Genomic DNA, 19,797 nt, shown 5'->3' with positions numbered 1-19,797 from the left:
GTATCCATCCCTGGTCGTAAAACGGTTGCACTGGCAGCACGGCTACGATGCGCCTCATGCACCATGAAAGTAATTGGCAGTGAAAACATCGCGAACCGAAAATTAAAAGTGTAAATAAACAAACATCGGCATAAATACTGCATCGCTAGTGGCATTCCCCCCGTAGCTGTTCCGTTGCCCGGGGGCGGGAAGGGTTTCTATGTATTTTCGCGGTGTAGCGCGTGTCCAACGGATTGTTGTGGCTTACAAAGTTTCATGCCACCCTCGGAACGGTGGATTCCGAGGGTGTTGCAATTGGTCGAGTAACCATTCTTCCGGGGTGCTTTAAAAAATTCGAACGGCAGTTGCTCTTATTTCACGTGTCTCTCGGTGTGTGTTTGTGTTTGCATGTCATCGACTCATGCTAATCAGGCTCGATGGTAAATGCGGGAGTGATAAATTGCGAACGGAATTAATGGAACGCTTAGTAGGAAAGTAATCTCAGCACCTAAATGATAGGTATCGTCGACGGTTGTTTATAGCTTTCGGTTTGCAATCTACCCCTTGTAGCGTAGGCACATTCGTGGTACATTCGATTGCACTTTGATTGTGGCTTCTTGGCATCTTAGTTTGCCTTTGAAGCATTTACTTTCCCCTGCATATGATATGCAGAGATTAGAATTTTTTTGTAGTACTACCTGAATATAAAATTCGTACCGTACGTGTTGGCCTTTATTTGCATGCCCCTTTATAGATACAAACATAAAATGTATCATAAGTTAGTATAACATGTTGATCATTACTTCCCCCCAAGAGCTCTGTGTGTTTGACGTTTCTAAGTTCTAAGCCCCCAACACCCGGTTACTGCGCCATGGAAAAAGCAAAGTGCTTACGCATTAAATTTACGATAAGCTTATGCAAATGTTGGCACACTTTCGTACGGTTGATAGTTGAAAGAATAGAAAGACGAAGGCGGCTGTTCTCCCACAAACACCCCATTCGCCCTTATCAGCCTTGATTCAGCGCATCTTGTAGGACATACACACCGGATTTCTTTACAGCCCCTCTCTGTAATCGTGACCAGCCGCGGTGATACCTGTGGGATGATTTGAGGAAGATTAATTACTTGCGTTTACCGTTGGAGTTTTATTTTCGCTCGTTTGTCCATCCTGGTCGGCGTATATCCGGGAAAGGAGTTTTTCCGCGTTTTCTGTTTCACACCACTCCTGCCTGCGATCATTGTGGGCGGCCCTTCCGAATGGCGAAAGTTGATAGTCTGCGGTAAAGGGGCACCAACTAAAAAAAAACAAGCAGCGGAAAAACACCTACACATTCGTGCTTTGGAAAACAAATAACTACAACCGGCGCTGATCCTTATCCAGTTGGAGATTTGCTGCATTAGAAAGGAAAATATATTTCAATGCAAAAGTGTGTCTGTGTGACTTAAAACAACTTCTTTTATGAGCATTGCTAGCAATGTGTAACGAATGCGGCAATGCTTTATGGCGCAACTCAGGTGGTTTTGTACTTGCAAAAATTCCATGAGTACGCTTTTAGAAGAACAAATAAAATGAAGCAGCGCAAAACCTTCCGGCTACCAGCGCATAAAACTGACCCAACCCCTTTCGCATATGCTTCCACTGATAACCTAATAAAATGCGCAGCTGGAGCACACGGTTAGATTTATTTAGCTCCCCAACCTGGTCCCAACATAGATGTGAACTCTTTTTGCCTTCGTTTGCATGAGATCATCACTTCTCCCCGCTCCGGAAGATGAAATTAAGAATGCTTTATATTCCATCCACTGGGGTATTTTTCTTCTCTCTTTCTCTCTCCCTCTCTCTCTCTTTCCCCATCTCATACTGCTTCTTTGGCTACCAAGAAAATCCGTTGCCGGTAACAGGTTACTCAAGGTGGTAGCCTCGTAAGTGAAAAACGCGGCCAGGGCGCTATAGCACCCATAAGCAATGGGGCATTTGCAACACCCTTAAATACACAAACGCATGCACATGCACGGGGCGCACGGGTGTAAAGTGAGATGAAATGTGCGGCATTTATGATAAGAAACGATTTATCGGAAGAATTATGGGATTTAAGCTGCACCGCTTCTTGTCTCGCTAAACGTTGCTTTCCCAGCGGCAGGTGAGCAAAGAATTCAACATGTTTTCCTCCCACCGAACCGCTCGCATATACCATGGTACCGATTGATTGCTTTTAGTAAGTAGGAGGAATTGAAGGTGAGGATCGCTGTGCCGATCTGTACCGAATACCGGTTGCAAGTAGTGTTTTGATAAACGGTAGATTATTAAACCCATGCTGTGGGATAACAAAAGGTGGAATGGTTTGTCGAATATATACACTGCAGTCTGGTGGATTGTTATTAATATTTTAGCACATTACGTTATGTTTATACACATTTCTATAATCGTATATCTCAAATGAGTAAATTACTACAACGATTACAACATTTATACAATTTCGGTAAAATCATGTCACTGAACGGTTGAAATTTAAATAGTTTAAATAAAATTGACGCACAATCATTCAATTTATGGTGGGAATAAATGTTCTATGTTATTCTATTTTATGTTATAAATTGCATTACATTTTCAATGTTTTAAGGATTTTTTATCACTTTATCATACTACAACTACATAGATCCCAATCTCAGAACTATTGATGGGCATTCGTAATCAGAACTAACTACTTCCGATTCCGTGATCGGAATCGTTTCTGGTTCCGGAACCAACTTCGGCTCTGATTCCGCAATCAATTCCGGATCCGTTTCCCCAACCAATTGCAGATCCGATTCCAGAACCAATTCAGAACCTATTATCCGGAATCGATTACGGAAAATTTGGAGCGCTCTGGAAACGATTCCGATCAGAACAGCATTTCGCCCATCACTGCTCAGAGCTTCTTGAAAACCTATGAACCAATAGACTAGAGTTTATTTGTTTGATAAGTGTGTTGTTTAAACTAATGGAATCGCTCTCAATTCTTCATAGAATGTTTCTTTTAATAATGCCCGAATTATATTTCTCGAGCTTCATACCAAAATGAATATTTACAACCAATAAACATTTTTTTATATAATCAGGTGACTGAGTACTATTAAAAAAGGATGAAATAAACCAAGGAATTTCAAGGAAATCTTTAATGTCAGGTACTTTTATGAAACATTCTGTGCTTACTCCCATATTAATATTTCCAACGATGAAGTAATCATTTACCAACAGAACAATTCACTAATAGGTGTGATAGCATTGAAAAATGAAAATAAGAGCACACTGATCATCGGGGAAATCATGCATTTTTAAGTGCTTCATCAATTGATGCAAAATACAACCCCTCGCCCATGTGATTGGAATCATGTTACCAGTGATACCAAACACATGTAAAGACGAACGAGGACAAAGCTCTTTACCATCACCAAGCGCATAGCAATTCCAGTTATCGTTGGTTGCATCAAAAGATTTATAAATTACTCCTGTTATTAATAGTATTAGTATCACATCACTGCCAACGAAGATGCCGTCGTCGTCATTCCTATTTCTTTTTCTTTCAAACTCCGATGTACAAGTTAAGCGATCACTTCTACCTCATTCACTAGATTCCAATGCATCAGCAACACGATCACCTTGACAAGCAAGCAAAAGATCATGTCTTGGGCGGGAACGAAGCAGCCGATGAAAACAGCATCCTTAGCCGATTGCCCCGAGAATAAATTGAAATTAACACTTGCCCTTTGCTTTGCGTTCGTGAGATTTTCCTTTCGAGCCAATTTTCTACCAGAGTGTTGTCAGGCGCCATCGTTACCGGTGACATCTTTAACACTCGTCCGTACGATTGCCTTTTGCTACGTACGATGAAACGCAGATCTATCGGCACACGGTGCAAATACGTTTCCAAGATCAAGCATTGCCGAAGCACCGTACTTCGATCCACATTTGATACTTTTCGATCGCCTTTTTGTGAAACTTCGATCAGTGTCTTCATCAACGGTTGGTCAGCATGTTGAGCTTAAAGCTGCCTTGTCACTGGTTCATGGCGCATATAGCTTGATAAGATAAGTCAAGCTTTTAACACCCGATCACAAGCATCGATACGGAATGGGGAAGTGGCTGTCTTCAAGTTTGTAATACAATCTTGATCGCCAACCGCGTAGGTCTCCCGTACGAGAGCAATTTTACGATGCTGTCGAACGCTGGGATTTGTTCGTTTACTTTACATGACAGATGGCTAAGAGAACTCTGTCAGCAAAATATAAAAAAGGGATATAGCTAACGATTAAAAGAAAATCAACATACACGAAACAAATTGTCGTTGGTGATATAAGATACGATTTTCTTTCTTGTTTCATATGGTTGAATATTTTATTAGTTGATTTATAATATACAGTCAAGTTGGTAAACATTTTAATGAAGTAAGTTTGTTAATTATTTTCGTTAGTAATAACATTCCGTAATAATTTAAATGAATGCTTATCTATAGGAATTTTTATACTCTCATAAAATAGTTGTCTCATTTCCTTTAATGTATTTAAACATAAAAAGATATCTTCGAGCTATATTTTTAATTCATTCTCTTCCTTCTTATTACATACTTAGCATACATTTCACCTTATTTATGATGTTTCTCAACTAGTCGTAAACATGTATTATCTTTTTAATAAAACTTGAAATTACACAGTAACCTACATCTGTCGCGATACTGCCATATTCCATAACTTATCAAATCACTGAAGTAATAAAATTGTTCTACCCGCTCATTATTTAGAGCTGGCAGACGTAGGAAAAAAAGTACGACGTAAAAAAAACATCCAAACCACAGCCAACGCATCGATTGCAGAAAATACGATCATTCCCAATGAAGGGTGATGATGATCCTACAGTCAGCGAAAGCTATTTTTGCCTGATTAAACCAGCAGGAACCTACCGTTTCTGTGCAGCAAATCGACACTGGCACATTTTCTCTAATCCTTGTCTCGCTGATCCAAATTAGAAAAGCCGTACGATTTCTTTTTTTATTGTTTTGTACAATTTTCCAACGAGTACTGTTTTTGCCCCTAAAGTTCAACTGCGCTGGAGGTACGAAATGAAATCGTATCCGATGGTCCACTAAATCACTTGCACTTCGTTCCGATCAAATCGTTCATTCCAGGTGCAAACGAATCGTTTGGGTGCATGGGTAGTAAAAGTTAGTAAATAAAAAAGAAATCACGTTAGCGCTACAATGCGCAGACGCTGCTGCACTCGCTCCAGCCACAAATGACGGTGACGTCTTCAGGAACGTTTTGCGCTTCGAGTAGAAACCGATAAATCACAGACATGCCTTTTTACTTCTGTTCCTTTTTTTGATACCTGACTAGTCGAGAATTGGCTAGCAGGGTCTAGCAATCTGACTCATCGCGAACGCGATCGTGGCTGGAATCTGCCATCGTCCGCAATCCGCACTGGATGGAAGTATTCGTAGTCGGAGTCTTGGGAACAATCGGTAAAATTGAAAGAAGAAATAAATTATACGCTTTCAATTGGAACCCATACGTCCGAGGGAAGGTGAATGGAAAGGAGGAGGAGTGAAACTATCTAAACGTTTTCTTCATTGCAATTATACTAGCGGGACACAGGTTGGTGCACTGTAGCAGGAGCAGCTTGGTAAAAATGCTCTCCAGCATTCAATCGGTGTTTAGTAATGATAACAAGCATCTTTTAAGCTTAGAAAATATAAACAGATTTTCAAATAGGTATTTTTTTTTACAAAAGTTCATAACTTGCAATACGAAAAACCGAATGTGATCATTAATCACACATTTTCATCAGTTCAGTTGTTGATGGTAGAAATTTTGTCCAATCAAGAATTTAATTTTCCTTTGTGCGAAAATCCTAACCTGCCTATGTCCGTCTGCCGGTTGTGGGAATTGGAAAATGAAAGACATTCCTGTAAAGAAGCGACTTTCACTGTTTGGTTCCGTCACGAGATCTTTTAGATGTTTTACAGGCACAATAGTGTCTGCGCCTTATGATCAATGCTAGAAATCGGTTTCTGAGTTTTGTATTCAACGGACGGTAGCTTTTGTGTTTTGAAGGAAATTAATAATCATTTTATTGCTTCATTTTTTCCATTCCTCCAAACCATTCGGATGATCATATGCGAACGTTTGGTATGTAACAGATGCTTCGATGACATACTTTCGGTAGCCTTTACCTATAACAGCTTCATCGCTTCTTTTCACAGTTGAAGTAACAGTAGCGGGTTTTTTTTGTGCGTTACATGCATATAACTTATAAGAGCCAAACCGATACCCGCTACTATTCCGAATCAATCACAACGAGCAGAGGCCATAATCGCACGGGCGGGAAATTTATGGATGTGTATCCCACTTTTCTCGACACAAAGCACAATCAATTGAGCAAAAGCTGGTATGCACGGTAGCGGAAAAAAACAGTCAAACAATTGAAAATTAAAATAATTAGAACACTGAGCAGACATCGGCATACGCCCCCGGGCCACTATTATTAATCCAATTAGGGGACGAGCCGAGGGAAGAACCTTAACTGGATTGGATTGGCTGTGCTTACTGACTGACTGACTGACTGGCCGACTGACTGACTGACGGGCAGAATAACTGAATACCGCTGTATGAAGCTGCACAAACTCATATTAGCTTATCGATGGCTAATGACGAATACGACGATGATGCTACACTTCTCTCCGTCTGCTTAACTATTGATCATGCTGCATGTTGCTGTTTCCCATTCGTAAGAATGGGTTTGCTTAAACTAAGCCTCTCCTCTACATGCTGTTGCGTCTACTGCTATTGAAACAGTAAATCTCTACATCTTCTACTAAATTAATAACGAATGAAAAACTCATTTCTTCACCGTGTGTCTGACCAATTCGTGGGTGTGGAACGTTTTCATGGTCGATGCGTTCACTGGCGTTGTTACGATCAATCGAACGATGGTTGACGTCGAACGGAACTTTTCCATTGCGGTGCAAGTGCAACAAACGATAAACCGTGGAACCTCTCGCGTGCGTCTTTCATGCGCACTAAACCACCATTCTACGCACAGTGAAGAGCAGGCGCACGCGAAGTGTATAATTTAATAACTAATTAATTTAATTATTATTTGTTATGCAATAATCTCGATCGGTATCGGTGCATCTTCTAGCCGGACGAACCGTGCGCTAATGGAGCAAGATGCATTTACTTGTTCAGGCGTGCCGAGCTCTATGGAATATTTGCAGACTGTTCTGCAGGTTGATCGGTAAATGAGCTGCCCGTGTATGGTTTCTTGTCCTCATCAGCATCGCGTTGGTGGCCATTTAATGCCACAGATGGTCACAGGTGGTCACTGGTATGCCACACGCACACTTCAAATGATCGATCGATTAGTTTGCCGAGCGCACAGGTCAGTTTGAAGCATAATCGGAAATTAGGAATCCTTCCAAGCCCTTCTTCTTCTGCGCTCGTTCAGGTGGGAACGCATTCTTGCGCTTCGGTCGCGTCTCGGAGTGTGGCAAAAAAGCAACACACAATTAATTGCATTTAGCATGGCGGTAACTAAAGAAACCGCCTTACCTTTGTGATACAGCACCGATGCCCATCGACGCATGCGTCCACCATTAGTCGACGCACCAAATGATCATCAGTAGGCAGCATCGCACAGAGGGTGCTTCGCCAAATGATTGAACCCCTTCGATTCCGCTTCACTGTCGTGAAAACTGCCCAAGAGGAGAGCGCGGATGAGGGTGGAAGCTGAATATGTGATTTCAGTCGTCACGATCTGTGTGCCGCAAGACGCGTCTCCGCCTACGAAAGAGGAGGAGAAAAAAAACGACGTCGACTGAACATCTTCCCGTTAGTTGGTCTCGCGGAATAAACGCGGGAACCACTCACCGAAAACCTAGACGACACAGACACGAACAGTATGCGGGACCACCGTTCTTGTTTGTTTTTTTTTTTGCGCTCTGGCAAGCAGGACACGAAATTGCGGTTTGATGCACAACGAAAAACCGCCTCGGCGACCAGCCGTTTGCTCACGCGGGTCCCGTGTGACGCCGAGTGCACTCTTTAATTTCTTCCTTTTTCGTCGCTAATTGAAACGATTATCGAAAGTTTATCGGCGACTCATCCGTCCACTACCCCGATATGGGTTCGGATTGTTTCGATTTCGATTTCCCCCGACGTGTGCCGCAATCGACAATTGCTTTGCTATGTGTTTCATGCTTCTCCACCACCCTTCATGGCGGCCTACTCGAGCAAGAATTGCTTATCACTTACGAAACGTATGTGCGATACATCTTTATGGACGATAACCCCCTTATTTCCCCACAAACTGGGGAAAAACTTGGGTAGATTTATTCACGATTCGTGGCATCGTTGCATTTCGATTGCAGATCGATTCTGTTTCCTGCACTCTCACCTAGAGACATAGTCTCTGCCATAACTAAGGGTTATCGACTATGAAGTCAAAGATCGTACTGCCGTTTGAGAAGGTTGTGAGAAGAATTCCCGAGAATATGGTTAATTAAATAAAATTATTCTTTCACGCCAGTGTGATCATTTATTATTCAGATTTTTACAAGTGATCTCACTCTACCCATACACTAAGTTTAAAACATGGGTCAAATTTTATTGTTGGAAGGTTTTTGTCTGCATTGAACCCAACTTTCCTGTATGATATTTTGTAATATATTGTTTTAAATTACACTATTAATTTTTGGTGAACATTTTCTGCGAGAAGAGAAGCCTACCAACAAAGATAGTTCTTCCATTTATAACATTTACGTTAATTTTTCAAATAAATTACACCAAATGATTGAAAATTCTTGTACTACTTAATCAAAAACGAATGTTTACTTGTACGTAAAGTAGCATTATTTACATTACATAATACGAAAAATGATAAATTTAACTATAATTATTACTGTTTTATATGAAATATCAACAAACCTTCCAGAGAATGTTCGCGCGACAATGTTCTAGAAGCGTGCTGTAGTACAATTGAGTCACAATGCACCTAACCACTAGCGAACATTCTATAAGCGAGTCATAATTTTACGATACATATCACGGATCATCCAGGAATGATAGCGTAATCACTCCTGTCCAGCGTGATCGATCATTCTTGAATGGCGTGCTAATTACTCCCGAAAATGTCGTTAAACCTACGACAGAGAGTAGGGCATTCGTAGTACTACAGGTAAACCCCATCTGTTATTACCCCCCGTTGGGATTTGAACAACGGTAGACCAACACGACGCATTCCCTCCCTAGCAGGACTCTGCTGGTTTTTATCGTTCCGCTTATCAAGATTGTTATAAAATATAGCAGCGATAGCTACGTTTGGTAGTAAGGCTACTAGCCTGATAACCCAAACCAGTGCCTCCGTTTGTCGTACGGTGGCAAGCGTCTATTTTATCTTATCGAAACATAATATCTGTATCAAATTGGAATGAACTGGAAAGGGTGCGACAATTTGTTCCACACCTCTCTAGACTATCTGTAATCGTGCAAAGGTTATTTGTCAGACTGCACGTCGGACGCATCTTCCTACAACAGTCATTAAATCCAATCACGATCAGTTAAGCGTCGAGATTCCAACGACAGCGTATTCCTCTCTTTCTCCAAAACCCTAGAATACATCGTTGAATGAGAGAGAAGTTGATAAGACGTATAAATTGATATGGCTGTAAATATTACCGGATGAATTGTGTGTAACTTGAGAATCGACGCAGAAATGCTGATGTGAGAAATGGCAAGGTCACAGCACCACTCATGCCGGAGTTACTCCAATACTTTAACGAATACACTTTAACATCGCGTAGATGAACTGATTGATATTATGTTTTTGCGGTGATAAGAAACCACCGGAACACAATCGTGCTGTGCCCGGAGTTCAATAGTGAAGGTATCGTTATCAGCGAGCTGGTTCCAGTGGTTGTATAAAAGCTGTCCCAGTCGCCATCAAACGTTACAGTTTGGACGTCTGTTCCAACCCGCTTAAACCGTTCCGCAAAACAAACAGTGACAACAACACTATCGAAATGCGTGCCTTCGTGTGCATGCTGTTGACGGTCTTGGCCGTGGCAGTGAGTGGACAGTTCGATACGCATCAATGGGGTGATCGTAGCGGCATCGTACATCTGTTCGAATGGAAGTGGAACGATATTGCCAGGGAGTGCGAAACCTTCCTTGCACCGAAAGGTTATGCCGGTGTGCAAGTCTCGCCACCGACAGAGAACGCGGTTGTGTGGAGCCCGCGCCGCCCATGGTGGGAACGTTACCAGCCAATCTCTTACAACCTGAACACCCGTTCCGGCAGCGAGGCAGAGTTTTCGAGCATGGTTCGCCGCTGCAACGCGGTCGGTGTGCGCATTTATGTCGATCTGGTCATCAACCACATGGCTGCTATCAGCACGAACGGTGGCACTGGCGGATCAACGGCAAACGCTGGAGGTATGCAATTCCCGGCTGTCCCATACGGACCGAACGACTTCAACCCAGCGTGTTCGATTACCAACTACAACGATCCTATCATGGTCCGCAACTGCCAGCTAGTAGGACTGCCCGATTTGAACCAGGGCAACAGCTGGGTGCGTGACAAGATCGTCGAGCTGATGAACAAACTGATCAACTATGGTGTTGCCGGCTTCCGTGTGGACGCTGTCAAGCACATGTGGCCCGGAGATCTTCAGGCAATTTATGGACGCATGAATAACTTGCCGACCGATCAAGGATTCCCATCGAACGCTCGTCCCTTCATCACTCAGGAGGTTATCGATCTGGGTGGTGAGGCAATCAGCAAGAACGAATATACCCACCTGGGTACGGTGACTGAGTTCCGGTTCTCAGCTGAAATTGGACGTTCCTTCCGAGGAAACAACCAGCTCCGTTGGCTATCTAACTGGGGTCCCGAATGGGGTTTCTTGCCCTCTCATCTTGCTCTCGTTTTCGTCGACAATCACGATAACCAGCGCGGTCATGGTGCGGGTGGCGCGGAGGTACTCACGCACAAAGTGCCCAAGAACTATAAGATGGCAAACGCATTCATGTTGGCCCATCCGTTCGGTATTCCTCGTATCATGAGCTCGTTCTTCTTCAATGACGGTGACGAGGGACCACCATCTGACGGTGATGGCAACCTTAGCTCCCCGATCATTAACGCTGACGACTCGTGCGGTGGTGGATGGGCTTGTGAGCACCGATGGCGTCAAATCTACAATATGATTACCTTCCGCAATACTGTAGCCGGTACTTCGCTGAACGACTGGTGGGACAATGGTGGCAACCAGATCGCTTTCTGCCGTGGTGGACGTGGTTTTGTCGCGTTCAATCTGGAGGGCTATGATCTGAATCAGAGTCTGCAGACCTGCCTACCGGCAGGCACGTACTGCGACGTGATCTCCGGTAGCAAGTCTGGAAGCAGCTGTACTGGCGCTAGTGTCACTGTTGGTGGAGATGGTCGGGCCAATATCTTTATTGGCGCCAACGCCGACGATGGTGTTCTGGCCATTCACGCTAATGTGAGTATTCTGTAGAGTGATAAAATTGCGTGAAAATTATGTTTCTCGCACGAATTCTAATATTATTTTTTTCTTAATTTTTCTTTTTGTAGTCCCGACTGTAAGAATCGATTGTAACCTAAGTGTAATGTTTGCACTCCACTAAAGAACTGGATGGAATAAAAGTACAAATTTTAATAAAATTTATGCGCAAATAATCTGCAGTTTCTCAATCATTATTCCATTATGTCTCTGTTATGTTTCAATTCAGATCGATGAATCTATTTATAATGCTCAATTATATCGAATGACCTAATTCTGGTGTTACAGACAAGACACCCGTGGCCTTCAAAAACGAAAGTAACTCGCCCTTCGTTTGCAAATGATACCGTTTTACAATTAATAGCACCAATTCTTATTCCATTCATTGTATATCATTCGCTATACATAGTATTTTAGTTCTTTAACCTAAGGTGATCAGTGCAAAAGGCAAACATAGGAAATGTTGAATCTATTACGCCCTTACAATCGAGCAATCGAGAGATCATGACTGAATCGAAAAAGTTACAGACTAACAGTCGTAGTATTTACTCTGGAACAGGATGGGTATTTTTAACCGAGTCATCTTAACCGGGTTAGCGGGAATGGTTAGTTGATTTGGATTTTGTGTATAATTTAAATGTCAAATGCAAATCACAGCTCCTCCATGAGGCCTCCCATCCTTTGCAGATATGCTACCTGTAGCTACTCTCGTGGAACGATATCTTATCCCAAAGTAAATAGAAAGGATGCCCTATATTACACTTTTTTCCTACTTCATGTCGACGGCTTATACCGTGCTGGTCTGATGGAAGATATTGGTGAATCTTGTACTAATGAAAAAAAAGAAGATCGGTATCGATAAAGAGTAAAACGCAAACCATCAGTAAATGAATGAAAAGTTGTTGGCTCATTGTCTTGACAGGCTTCGTGAAGCTCAGGTTGTGGTCATGCGTTGGTAGTAGGTCTGCTACTGTGCGCGCTTGACGTCAGCTATACATCGATGAATCCGGCAACAATACTAGCCTCCAACCTGAGTTTGCCCAGGGATGCGTAATTCGAACAGCCAATTGACCGTTTGGTGCGTTTTCCGTGAAGGGGGGAAATAGGCAGGAATGGCTCACTTGTACGTCCCTTTTCGAAGGGTTCCAGGAGATTTAATCAACCGCGCGCTATTAATCGTGTGAATTGGGTTAAAACTGACCTCACTGCGGGACTGCAACGGCACCGAGCTGGACAGTACACGGTGCAGAAGGAACACCAGACGTACATCGACTATTAACGGGGGTGATGGTTTCCCCATGTCCGAAGCAGCGTTCAACGTATCGCGTGAAGATCGCACCTTAATTGTTCATCAACCGTTCCCACCCGTCGGACAGAGGATGCCTTCGAACGAACGTTCGAGGGTGGATGGTGTGACTTAAACTTGAAAAAAAATTGATCCTCTCTGAATGCTTCTGCACAATGCTTGGCGTAGGTTCGAAAGCGATTCGGTAAATGCAACAACAATGCCATAATTGTTGGGGGAAAGTTTCGCCTCCTGACACCGGCCCATGCTGAGCGTGAAGAACCTTTGTTTTTTTCCTTCTTCTTTTTGGCAAGTGTCAATCATCAAAAAATGACCCTGCTCTCCGCCAATCTTTTGCGACGAGATGGGTGAGATGTGTAATTATTGCATTTCTAATTGGTGATAAACATCAACTAGTTACTGGCGTTGGTATGGCTATATGCTGCATACAAAACGGGCCAGAAACTTTAATGCTGAGTCTACCAAAATGTTTCAATTGAACAGCACAATGCTAGGCTTTTCATATTATTTCTATAAACAGTTCTTTCTTCTTTGTCAACCTTTTGTCTGCTTTGACAGTTTTCTTTTGAAATCGAGAAATTTATCTGGACATAATGGTAGATGGAATTACACTCGTTGCAAGACAGTAATTTGCTGTTCTTCGGTGAAAAAATCATGTAGAATCGTTCCGAACAGTGCATTTTAATGAATTCAATTGAATACAACTTATTCATCGTTCTCAATACTTTATTACAACTGTTTCTTTTAGTTTAATGTATGCATGCATTTTTATTCAAATAGAAGATTCTGCACAATAGCATTTGTTAAAACGATTTTATTGATCACATACTTGTACGACTGAAATTGCCAAACTTCTATATTTTGAAGGTGCTATCTAATATGTTGCCCAATTTGTTTTGGTCGACAAAAGAGGTTCTTGGCATCACTTAAAGTAACATAGAAATTAAGAGCGAAACCGCAAATCAACTTTCTTTTCTGTGTTATTTCCCATAGATAAGGTACTTATAAAGCTATCTACCAATTCTATTTTGATTGCATTAATACAGTCATGGGAATTTTTGCCATTTATTTGACGGAATTTGCTAGAAGAATCTGAACATGGGTACTAATCCGCTAATCGAAATTTAATCCATCAGATTATCTTATCGCAAGCGATATGTTCAGTCGGGACCAGCTGTTGCAAGTAATCACAAGTATTTATAACACTGCAGCTAGTCGCACAGTTTGAACATCCTATCAAAATCGTCAAAGCTTTGTGTAGTAAAGAAGTTGTAGCAATGCGTGTCGCCGTAGTGCTGCTAGCGGTTTGTGCCACCCTAGCTACAGCCCAATTCAACACCCATCAATGGGATGACCGAAGTGGTATTGTGCATTTATTCGAGTGGAAATGGGATGACATCGCTGCTGAATGCGAGAAATTTCTAGCGCCGCGAGGATACGCCGGTGTGCAGGTGTCTCCACCGACTGAGAACGCTGTCATTGGTGGACGGCCGTGGTGGGAACGGTATCAACCAATGTCCTACCGTCTAGAGACACGTTCTGGAACGGAAGCTCAGTTTGCTAGCATGGTTCGTCGCTGCAATAATGTTGGTGTACGCATCTACGTCGATTTGGTGATTAACCACATGGCTGATCTAGCCGATTGGGGCGGTACTGCTGGCAGCACGGCCAACCGACCAAGTTTCTCGTTCCCAGGCGTTCCATTCAGTGTGACGGATTTCAACGCACCTTGTGTTATTACGAACTACAATGATCCTATCATGGTCCGCAACTGCCAGCTAGGCAGTTTGCCCGACTTGAACCAAGGAGTCCCATGGGTACGCGATAAAGTTGTAGATCTAATGAATCATTTGATCAGTCTTGGTGTGGCTGGATTCCGGATGGATGCCGTCAAGCATATGTGGCCCGGAGATCTTCAGGCGATCTTCAGCCGCCTGAACAATCTACCAACGTCGCATGGTTTTCCACCAAACGCTCGTCCCTTCATCACGCAGGAGGTGATCGATCTGGGTGGTGAGGCGATCGGCAAGAACGAATATACCCACCTGGGTACGGTTACTGAGTTCCGGTTCTCAGCTGAAATTGGACGTTCCTTCCGAGGATATAACCAGCTCCGTTGGTTATATAACTGGGGTCCCGAATGGGGTTTCTTGCCCTCTCATCTTGCTCTCGTTTTCGTCGACAATCACGATAACCAGCGCGGTCATGGTGCGGGTGGCGCAGATGTACTCACGCACAAGTTGCCCAAGAACTATAAGATGGCAAACGCATTCATGTTGGCCCATCCGTTCGGTATTCCTCGTATCATGAGCTCGTTCTTCTTCAATGACGGTGACGAGGGACCACCATCTGACGGTGATGGCAACCTCAGCTCCCCGATCATTAACGCTGACGACTCGTGCGGTGGTGGATGGGCTTGTGAGCACCGATGGCGTCAAATCTACAATATGATTACCTTCCGCAATACTGTAGCCGGTACTTCGCTGAACGACTGGTGGGACAATGGTGGCAACCAGATCGCTTTCTGCCGTGGTGGACGTGGTTTTGTCGCGTTCAATCTGGAGGGCTATGATCTGAATCAGAGTCTGCAGACCTGCCTACCGGCAGGCACGTACTGCGACGTGATCTCGGGTAGCAAGTCTGGAAGCAGCTGTACTGGCGCTAGTGTCACTGTTGGTGGAGACGGTCGGGCCAATATCTTTATTGGCGCCAACGCCGACGATGGTGTTCTGGCCATTCACGCTAATGTGAGTATTCTGTAGAGTGATAAAATTGCGTGAAAATTATGTTTCTCGCACGAATTCTTATATTATTTTTTTCTTAATTTTTCTTTTTGTAGTCCCGACTGTAAGAATCGATTGTAACCTAAGTGTAATGTTTGCACTCCACTAAAGAACTGGATGGAATAAAAGTATAAATTTTAATAAAATTTATGTGCAAATAATCTGTAGTTTCTCAATCATTATCCCAACTCGTTATTATGTTTCAAGTCAGGTCGATGGATCTATTTCTGATATTCAATTATATCTAATGACCTAATTCTAGTATTGGACACAAGACTCTCTCTTCTTGGCTTAACAATCTCTTAGATCACGACGGATATTTCTGGCTTATTAGATTAATTTTTATTATCACGTAACCGGATAGTCAGTCCTTGCCGGAGAGACGGTCCGGATGGGATTACATACCCTATCCTGTCGTGTGGAACCGGCGACGTTCATCACATACACCACCGGGCCGCCCCAAACATTTTCCTTAACTAATTATGTTTAATGTACTTTGGCAGCTTTAAAGTTGTATTCGGTTCATGAATTAAGCACTTCTCTGTTTCATGCAGCAAAGAAAGCAAGTATTATTTTTGATATTCTTATCCAGGTTATCTTTCATTGATGAAGAAGTTTGTATACTTACAATGTCCATAAGCTCATTTTTATCGCAATATTACAATTGTGGGAATTTTTGTCATTGATTTGATATAATTTGCTAGAAGAATCTGAACATGAAAACTGATCGGTTAATTGCTATTTAATCCGTTTCATTATCTTATCACAAACGATATTTTTCCCCCCTTGGACCACCTATTGCAAGTAGTCAGAAGTATTTATAACACTGCAGCTGGTGGTCTAGTGTAACCAAAATCTTCAAAGTGTTGTGTAGTAAAGAAGTTGTAGCAATGCGTGCCGCCGTAGTGCTGTTAGCTGTGTGTGCCACCCTAGTCACAGCCCAGTTCAACACCCATCAATGGGCTGACCGGAGTGGTATTGTGCATTTATTCGAGTGGAAATGGGATGACATCGCTGCTGAATGCGAGAACTTTCTAGCGCCGCGTGGATACGCTGGTGTACAGGTGTCTCCACCGACTGAGAACGCTGTCATTGGGGGAAGCTTCCAAAGGCCTTGGTGGGAAAGGTATCAGCCGATGTCCTACCGTCTAGAGACACGTTCTGGAACGGAAGCTCAGTTTGCTAGCATGGTTCGTCGCTGTAACGATGTCGGTGTGCGGATCTATGTCGATTTGGTGATTAACCACATGGCTGATCTGGTTGGAGGTGGTGGTACTGCTGGCAGCACGGCCAACCGACCAAACTTCTCGTTCCCAGGCGTACCATTCAGTGCGACGGACTTCAACCCACCCTGTCTTATTACGAACTACAACGATCCTATCATGGTCCGCAACTGCCAGCTGGTCAGTTTGCCCGACTTGAACCAGGGCATCCCATGGGTACGCGATAAGATTGTGGAACTTATGAATCAACTGATCAGCTTTGGTGTGGCTGGATTCCGAGTGGATGCCGTCAAGCACATGTGGCCCGGAGATCTTCAGGTCATCTACAACCGTATGAACAATCTACCAACGTCGCATGGTTTTCCACCAAACGCACGTCCTTTCCTAACGCAGGAGGTGATCGATCTGGGTGGTGAGGCGGTAACGCGTGATGAGTACACGCATCTGGGTACGATCACCGAGTTCCGCCATTCGGCCGAGATTGGACGCGTGTTCCGTGGACGCAATCCTTTCCGGCATCTAACAAACTGGGGTACCGGTTGGGGCTTTCTGCCATCGCATCTCGCACTCGTCTTCATTGACAACCACGACAATCAGCGCGGTCATGGTGGTGGTGGCTCGGACGTACTTACCTACAAGGTGCCACGAAACTACAAAATGGCCACCGCCTTCATGTTGGCCCATCCATTCGGAATTGTACGCGTTATGAGCTCGTTCTCGTTCAGCGATTCGGAGCAGGGTCCACCACAAGATGCCAACGAGAATTTGATATCTCCAACGTTCAATCCGGACAACTCGTGCGGTGGTGGCTGGGTGTGCGAACACCGATGGCGTCAGATTTACAATATGATTGGGTTCCGTAATGCTGTCGCTGGCACGCAGATTAACGACTGGTGGGACAATGGTAACTACCAGATGGCATTCTGCCGTGGTTCCCGTGGTTTCATCGCCTTCAACCTAGAATCGTTTGATTTAAATCAGAACCTGCAGACCTGTCTGCCGGCGGGAACGTACTGTGATGTGATTTCTGGTGATCTTGTAAATGGAGCTTGTACCGGCAACTCGATAACAGTCGGTGGTGATGGACGCGCCCAAATTGTCCTGCCAGCTAATGCATACGACGGTGTTTTGGCTATCCATATTAACTCGCGTACTTAATGATCAGTTCGTAGCTTTAGATCAAATAAAAACGAATATGTTTACTACAAAGGATGTAATGTACATACCATTTTTCAAATTAAAATTATGTGTTATTTTTATACTTTTGATAAATGCTTGGTACAAATAGACATATTATGAAGAGGGAAATTTATGCTTCAGTGTACTCCTTGTTAGTATATTTTAACCACATACAATTATTTGTATTTCAATATGGAGGAAAGTCATTCTACAAAACTAATCGTTTGATGAAATAAACTAATTCACACCACTTACAAGATAGTTTTATCCGCTACCCCATCCATTCGTCTTTATTTAAAAGCTGAATTCATGTTGTTTTTACTTTCTCAAATCATCAATAGTTATGCGATGATCGTGACAGCTAGTTTCATCGCCCTAAAACGCTATCTCAAGGGTTGCTATTGAGTTTATTTATTTACACCCTTTCTAACCTATTTGAAATTGTCAAGTCCTGTTAGATTAACGCTTTAATAACAGAGACATCATCCAAAATTCAAACCCTTCATGCTGGACGAAAAATAAGCCATCCATTCCTTGCGTGCCGACCCGATGATGGCTAGTAACACTTTCTTTCAAATGGCATCTTGCATTGTCAAAACCAAACTCTTATTTACGAGGACCCCTGACAGCGTGAGGATAGTGCATCGTGCGTTCGATGCGTTTGTTGTGCTCCTTTCTCGTGCGAAGTTTACCGACATCAGGTCCGTTCGATGGGAAAGCAAAGTCACGCACACCATTTGTTGCGGCTCAATTTCGGACAGCTTATCATCAGCGGGCTACCGATAGGTTATAATCTACAAGAACAGTGATTGTGGGTACCCGTCGGCGAATGAGTGACAGTAAAGATATGAGTTTATCGGATCCACAATTCGGATCCCCCTAACTTCCATATCAATCACTTCTACGCGTTGATTACACGGTGCAGATCGCATGAATTTGAAGGAGTTCCACAAGTAAAGCTAAACCACAACACGCGAACCGGGGCAGAGCTTTCACCCGCATGCTGCCTCCGCTGCACCAGTGTTTGATTTAATCTTCTTCCGTACCCTGATGACCCAGTCATCCCCGGAGTTCAAACGTCGGGGTGGTATGGTACACTAGTTGTGTCAGCTTTATTTTGCCTGCTCTAAACAGTCACGATTGCATCCACTTCCGCTATTGTGTTCCGATCGCAGCGAACTTATGCGCGCATGCTTAACTCCAGCAAGGTGGTTACCCCGTACAAGGGTCGAAAAAGAATTTGAACCGAAACAAGAAGCCCTCAGCCGGCGGAATGGCTTTCCCCTGCATTTGCTTTCGGTTCCGGTACCGACACAGTTTCACCACGATCCGGCACTTGATAAATATCATTATCGAATTAAATAAAATCATTTTCGGATCGTAACGTTGAACCACCACTCCACCGTCCCATTCTCGTGGCGCTACGGGAAAGGGCGTGCGATCTTTCGCGCGCGGCTCTCGATTGGTGCGATAAAAATGGATCTTTCGCGGTCATCTTCAAGGCGCGAGAACCGCCACATTCGCCCATCATCACGATCATCATTCATACTGCCAATCAACGGTGAAAAGTGAAATGCGTGCATCACCGAAAACAACAAACAATAAGCAAGACTTCGCAGCAGGCAAACTAACGCCACCTAAACAAAAAATCAAAACTATCTTCCTAACAAAAAAAAAATAATAATACTTCCAATCCTATCCCAAAAAAGGCTACCGCACATGAAATTTCATTCATTGTTTCCGCCCCCTGACGCACGATCAGATGCTGTTTAGG

The 19,797-nt window shown here is 43.4% G+C and overlaps 3 protein-coding genes across 6 annotated transcripts in view; all 3 read left to right on the top strand.

Moving 5' to 3' along the window:
- Positions 1-19,797, top strand: part of LOC125765793 (autophagy-related protein 16-1) — a 229,858-nt gene that overhangs the window by 183,126 nt on the left and 26,935 nt on the right. The gene's annotated exons all lie outside the window — the stretch shown is intronic.
- On the top strand, positions 9,937-15,795 carry LOC125765796 (alpha-amylase B-like). Of its 3 annotated transcripts, none has more exons than XM_049431273.1 (2): positions 9,937-11,511; positions 15,678-15,774. In XM_049431273.1, the coding sequence occupies exons 1-2, from the start codon at positions 10,033-10,035 to the stop codon at positions 15,687-15,689; spliced, it is 1,491 nt and encodes a 496-aa protein (XP_049287230.1). In that variant the 5' UTR covers positions 9,937-10,032; the 3' UTR covers positions 15,690-15,774. The 3 variants fall into 3 exon arrangements, with proteins under 3 accessions (XP_049287230.1, XP_049287229.1, XP_049287231.1); XM_049431272.1 differs by lacking the exon at positions 15,678-15,774 and adding an exon at positions 11,604-11,723 and having other exon boundaries at positions 9,938-11,511; XM_049431274.1 differs by lacking the exon at positions 9,937-11,511 and adding an exon at positions 14,389-15,585 and having other exon boundaries at positions 15,678-15,795.
- On the top strand, positions 14,069-18,077 carry LOC125765798 (alpha-amylase 1-like). 2 transcript variants are annotated; one of them, XM_049431276.1, is made up of 2 exons: positions 14,069-14,342; positions 16,748-18,077. In XM_049431276.1, the coding sequence occupies exons 1-2, from the start codon at positions 14,116-14,118 to the stop codon at positions 18,000-18,002; spliced, it is 1,482 nt and encodes a 493-aa protein (XP_049287233.1). In that variant the 5' UTR covers positions 14,069-14,115; the 3' UTR covers positions 18,003-18,077. The 2 variants fall into 2 exon arrangements, with proteins under 2 accessions (XP_049287233.1, XP_049287232.1); XM_049431275.1 differs by lacking the exon at positions 14,069-14,342 and having other exon boundaries at positions 16,217-18,076.

The sequence above is a fragment of the Anopheles funestus genome, chromosome 2RL (genome assembly GCF_943734845.2).
Source record: "Anopheles funestus chromosome 2RL, idAnoFuneDA-416_04, whole genome shotgun sequence".
Classification (NCBI taxonomy): Eukaryota; Metazoa; Arthropoda; class Insecta; order Diptera; family Culicidae; genus Anopheles; species Anopheles funestus.
The sequence above is the reverse complement of the archived record's forward strand: the minus strand, read 5'-3'. Positions and strand labels throughout refer to the sequence as shown.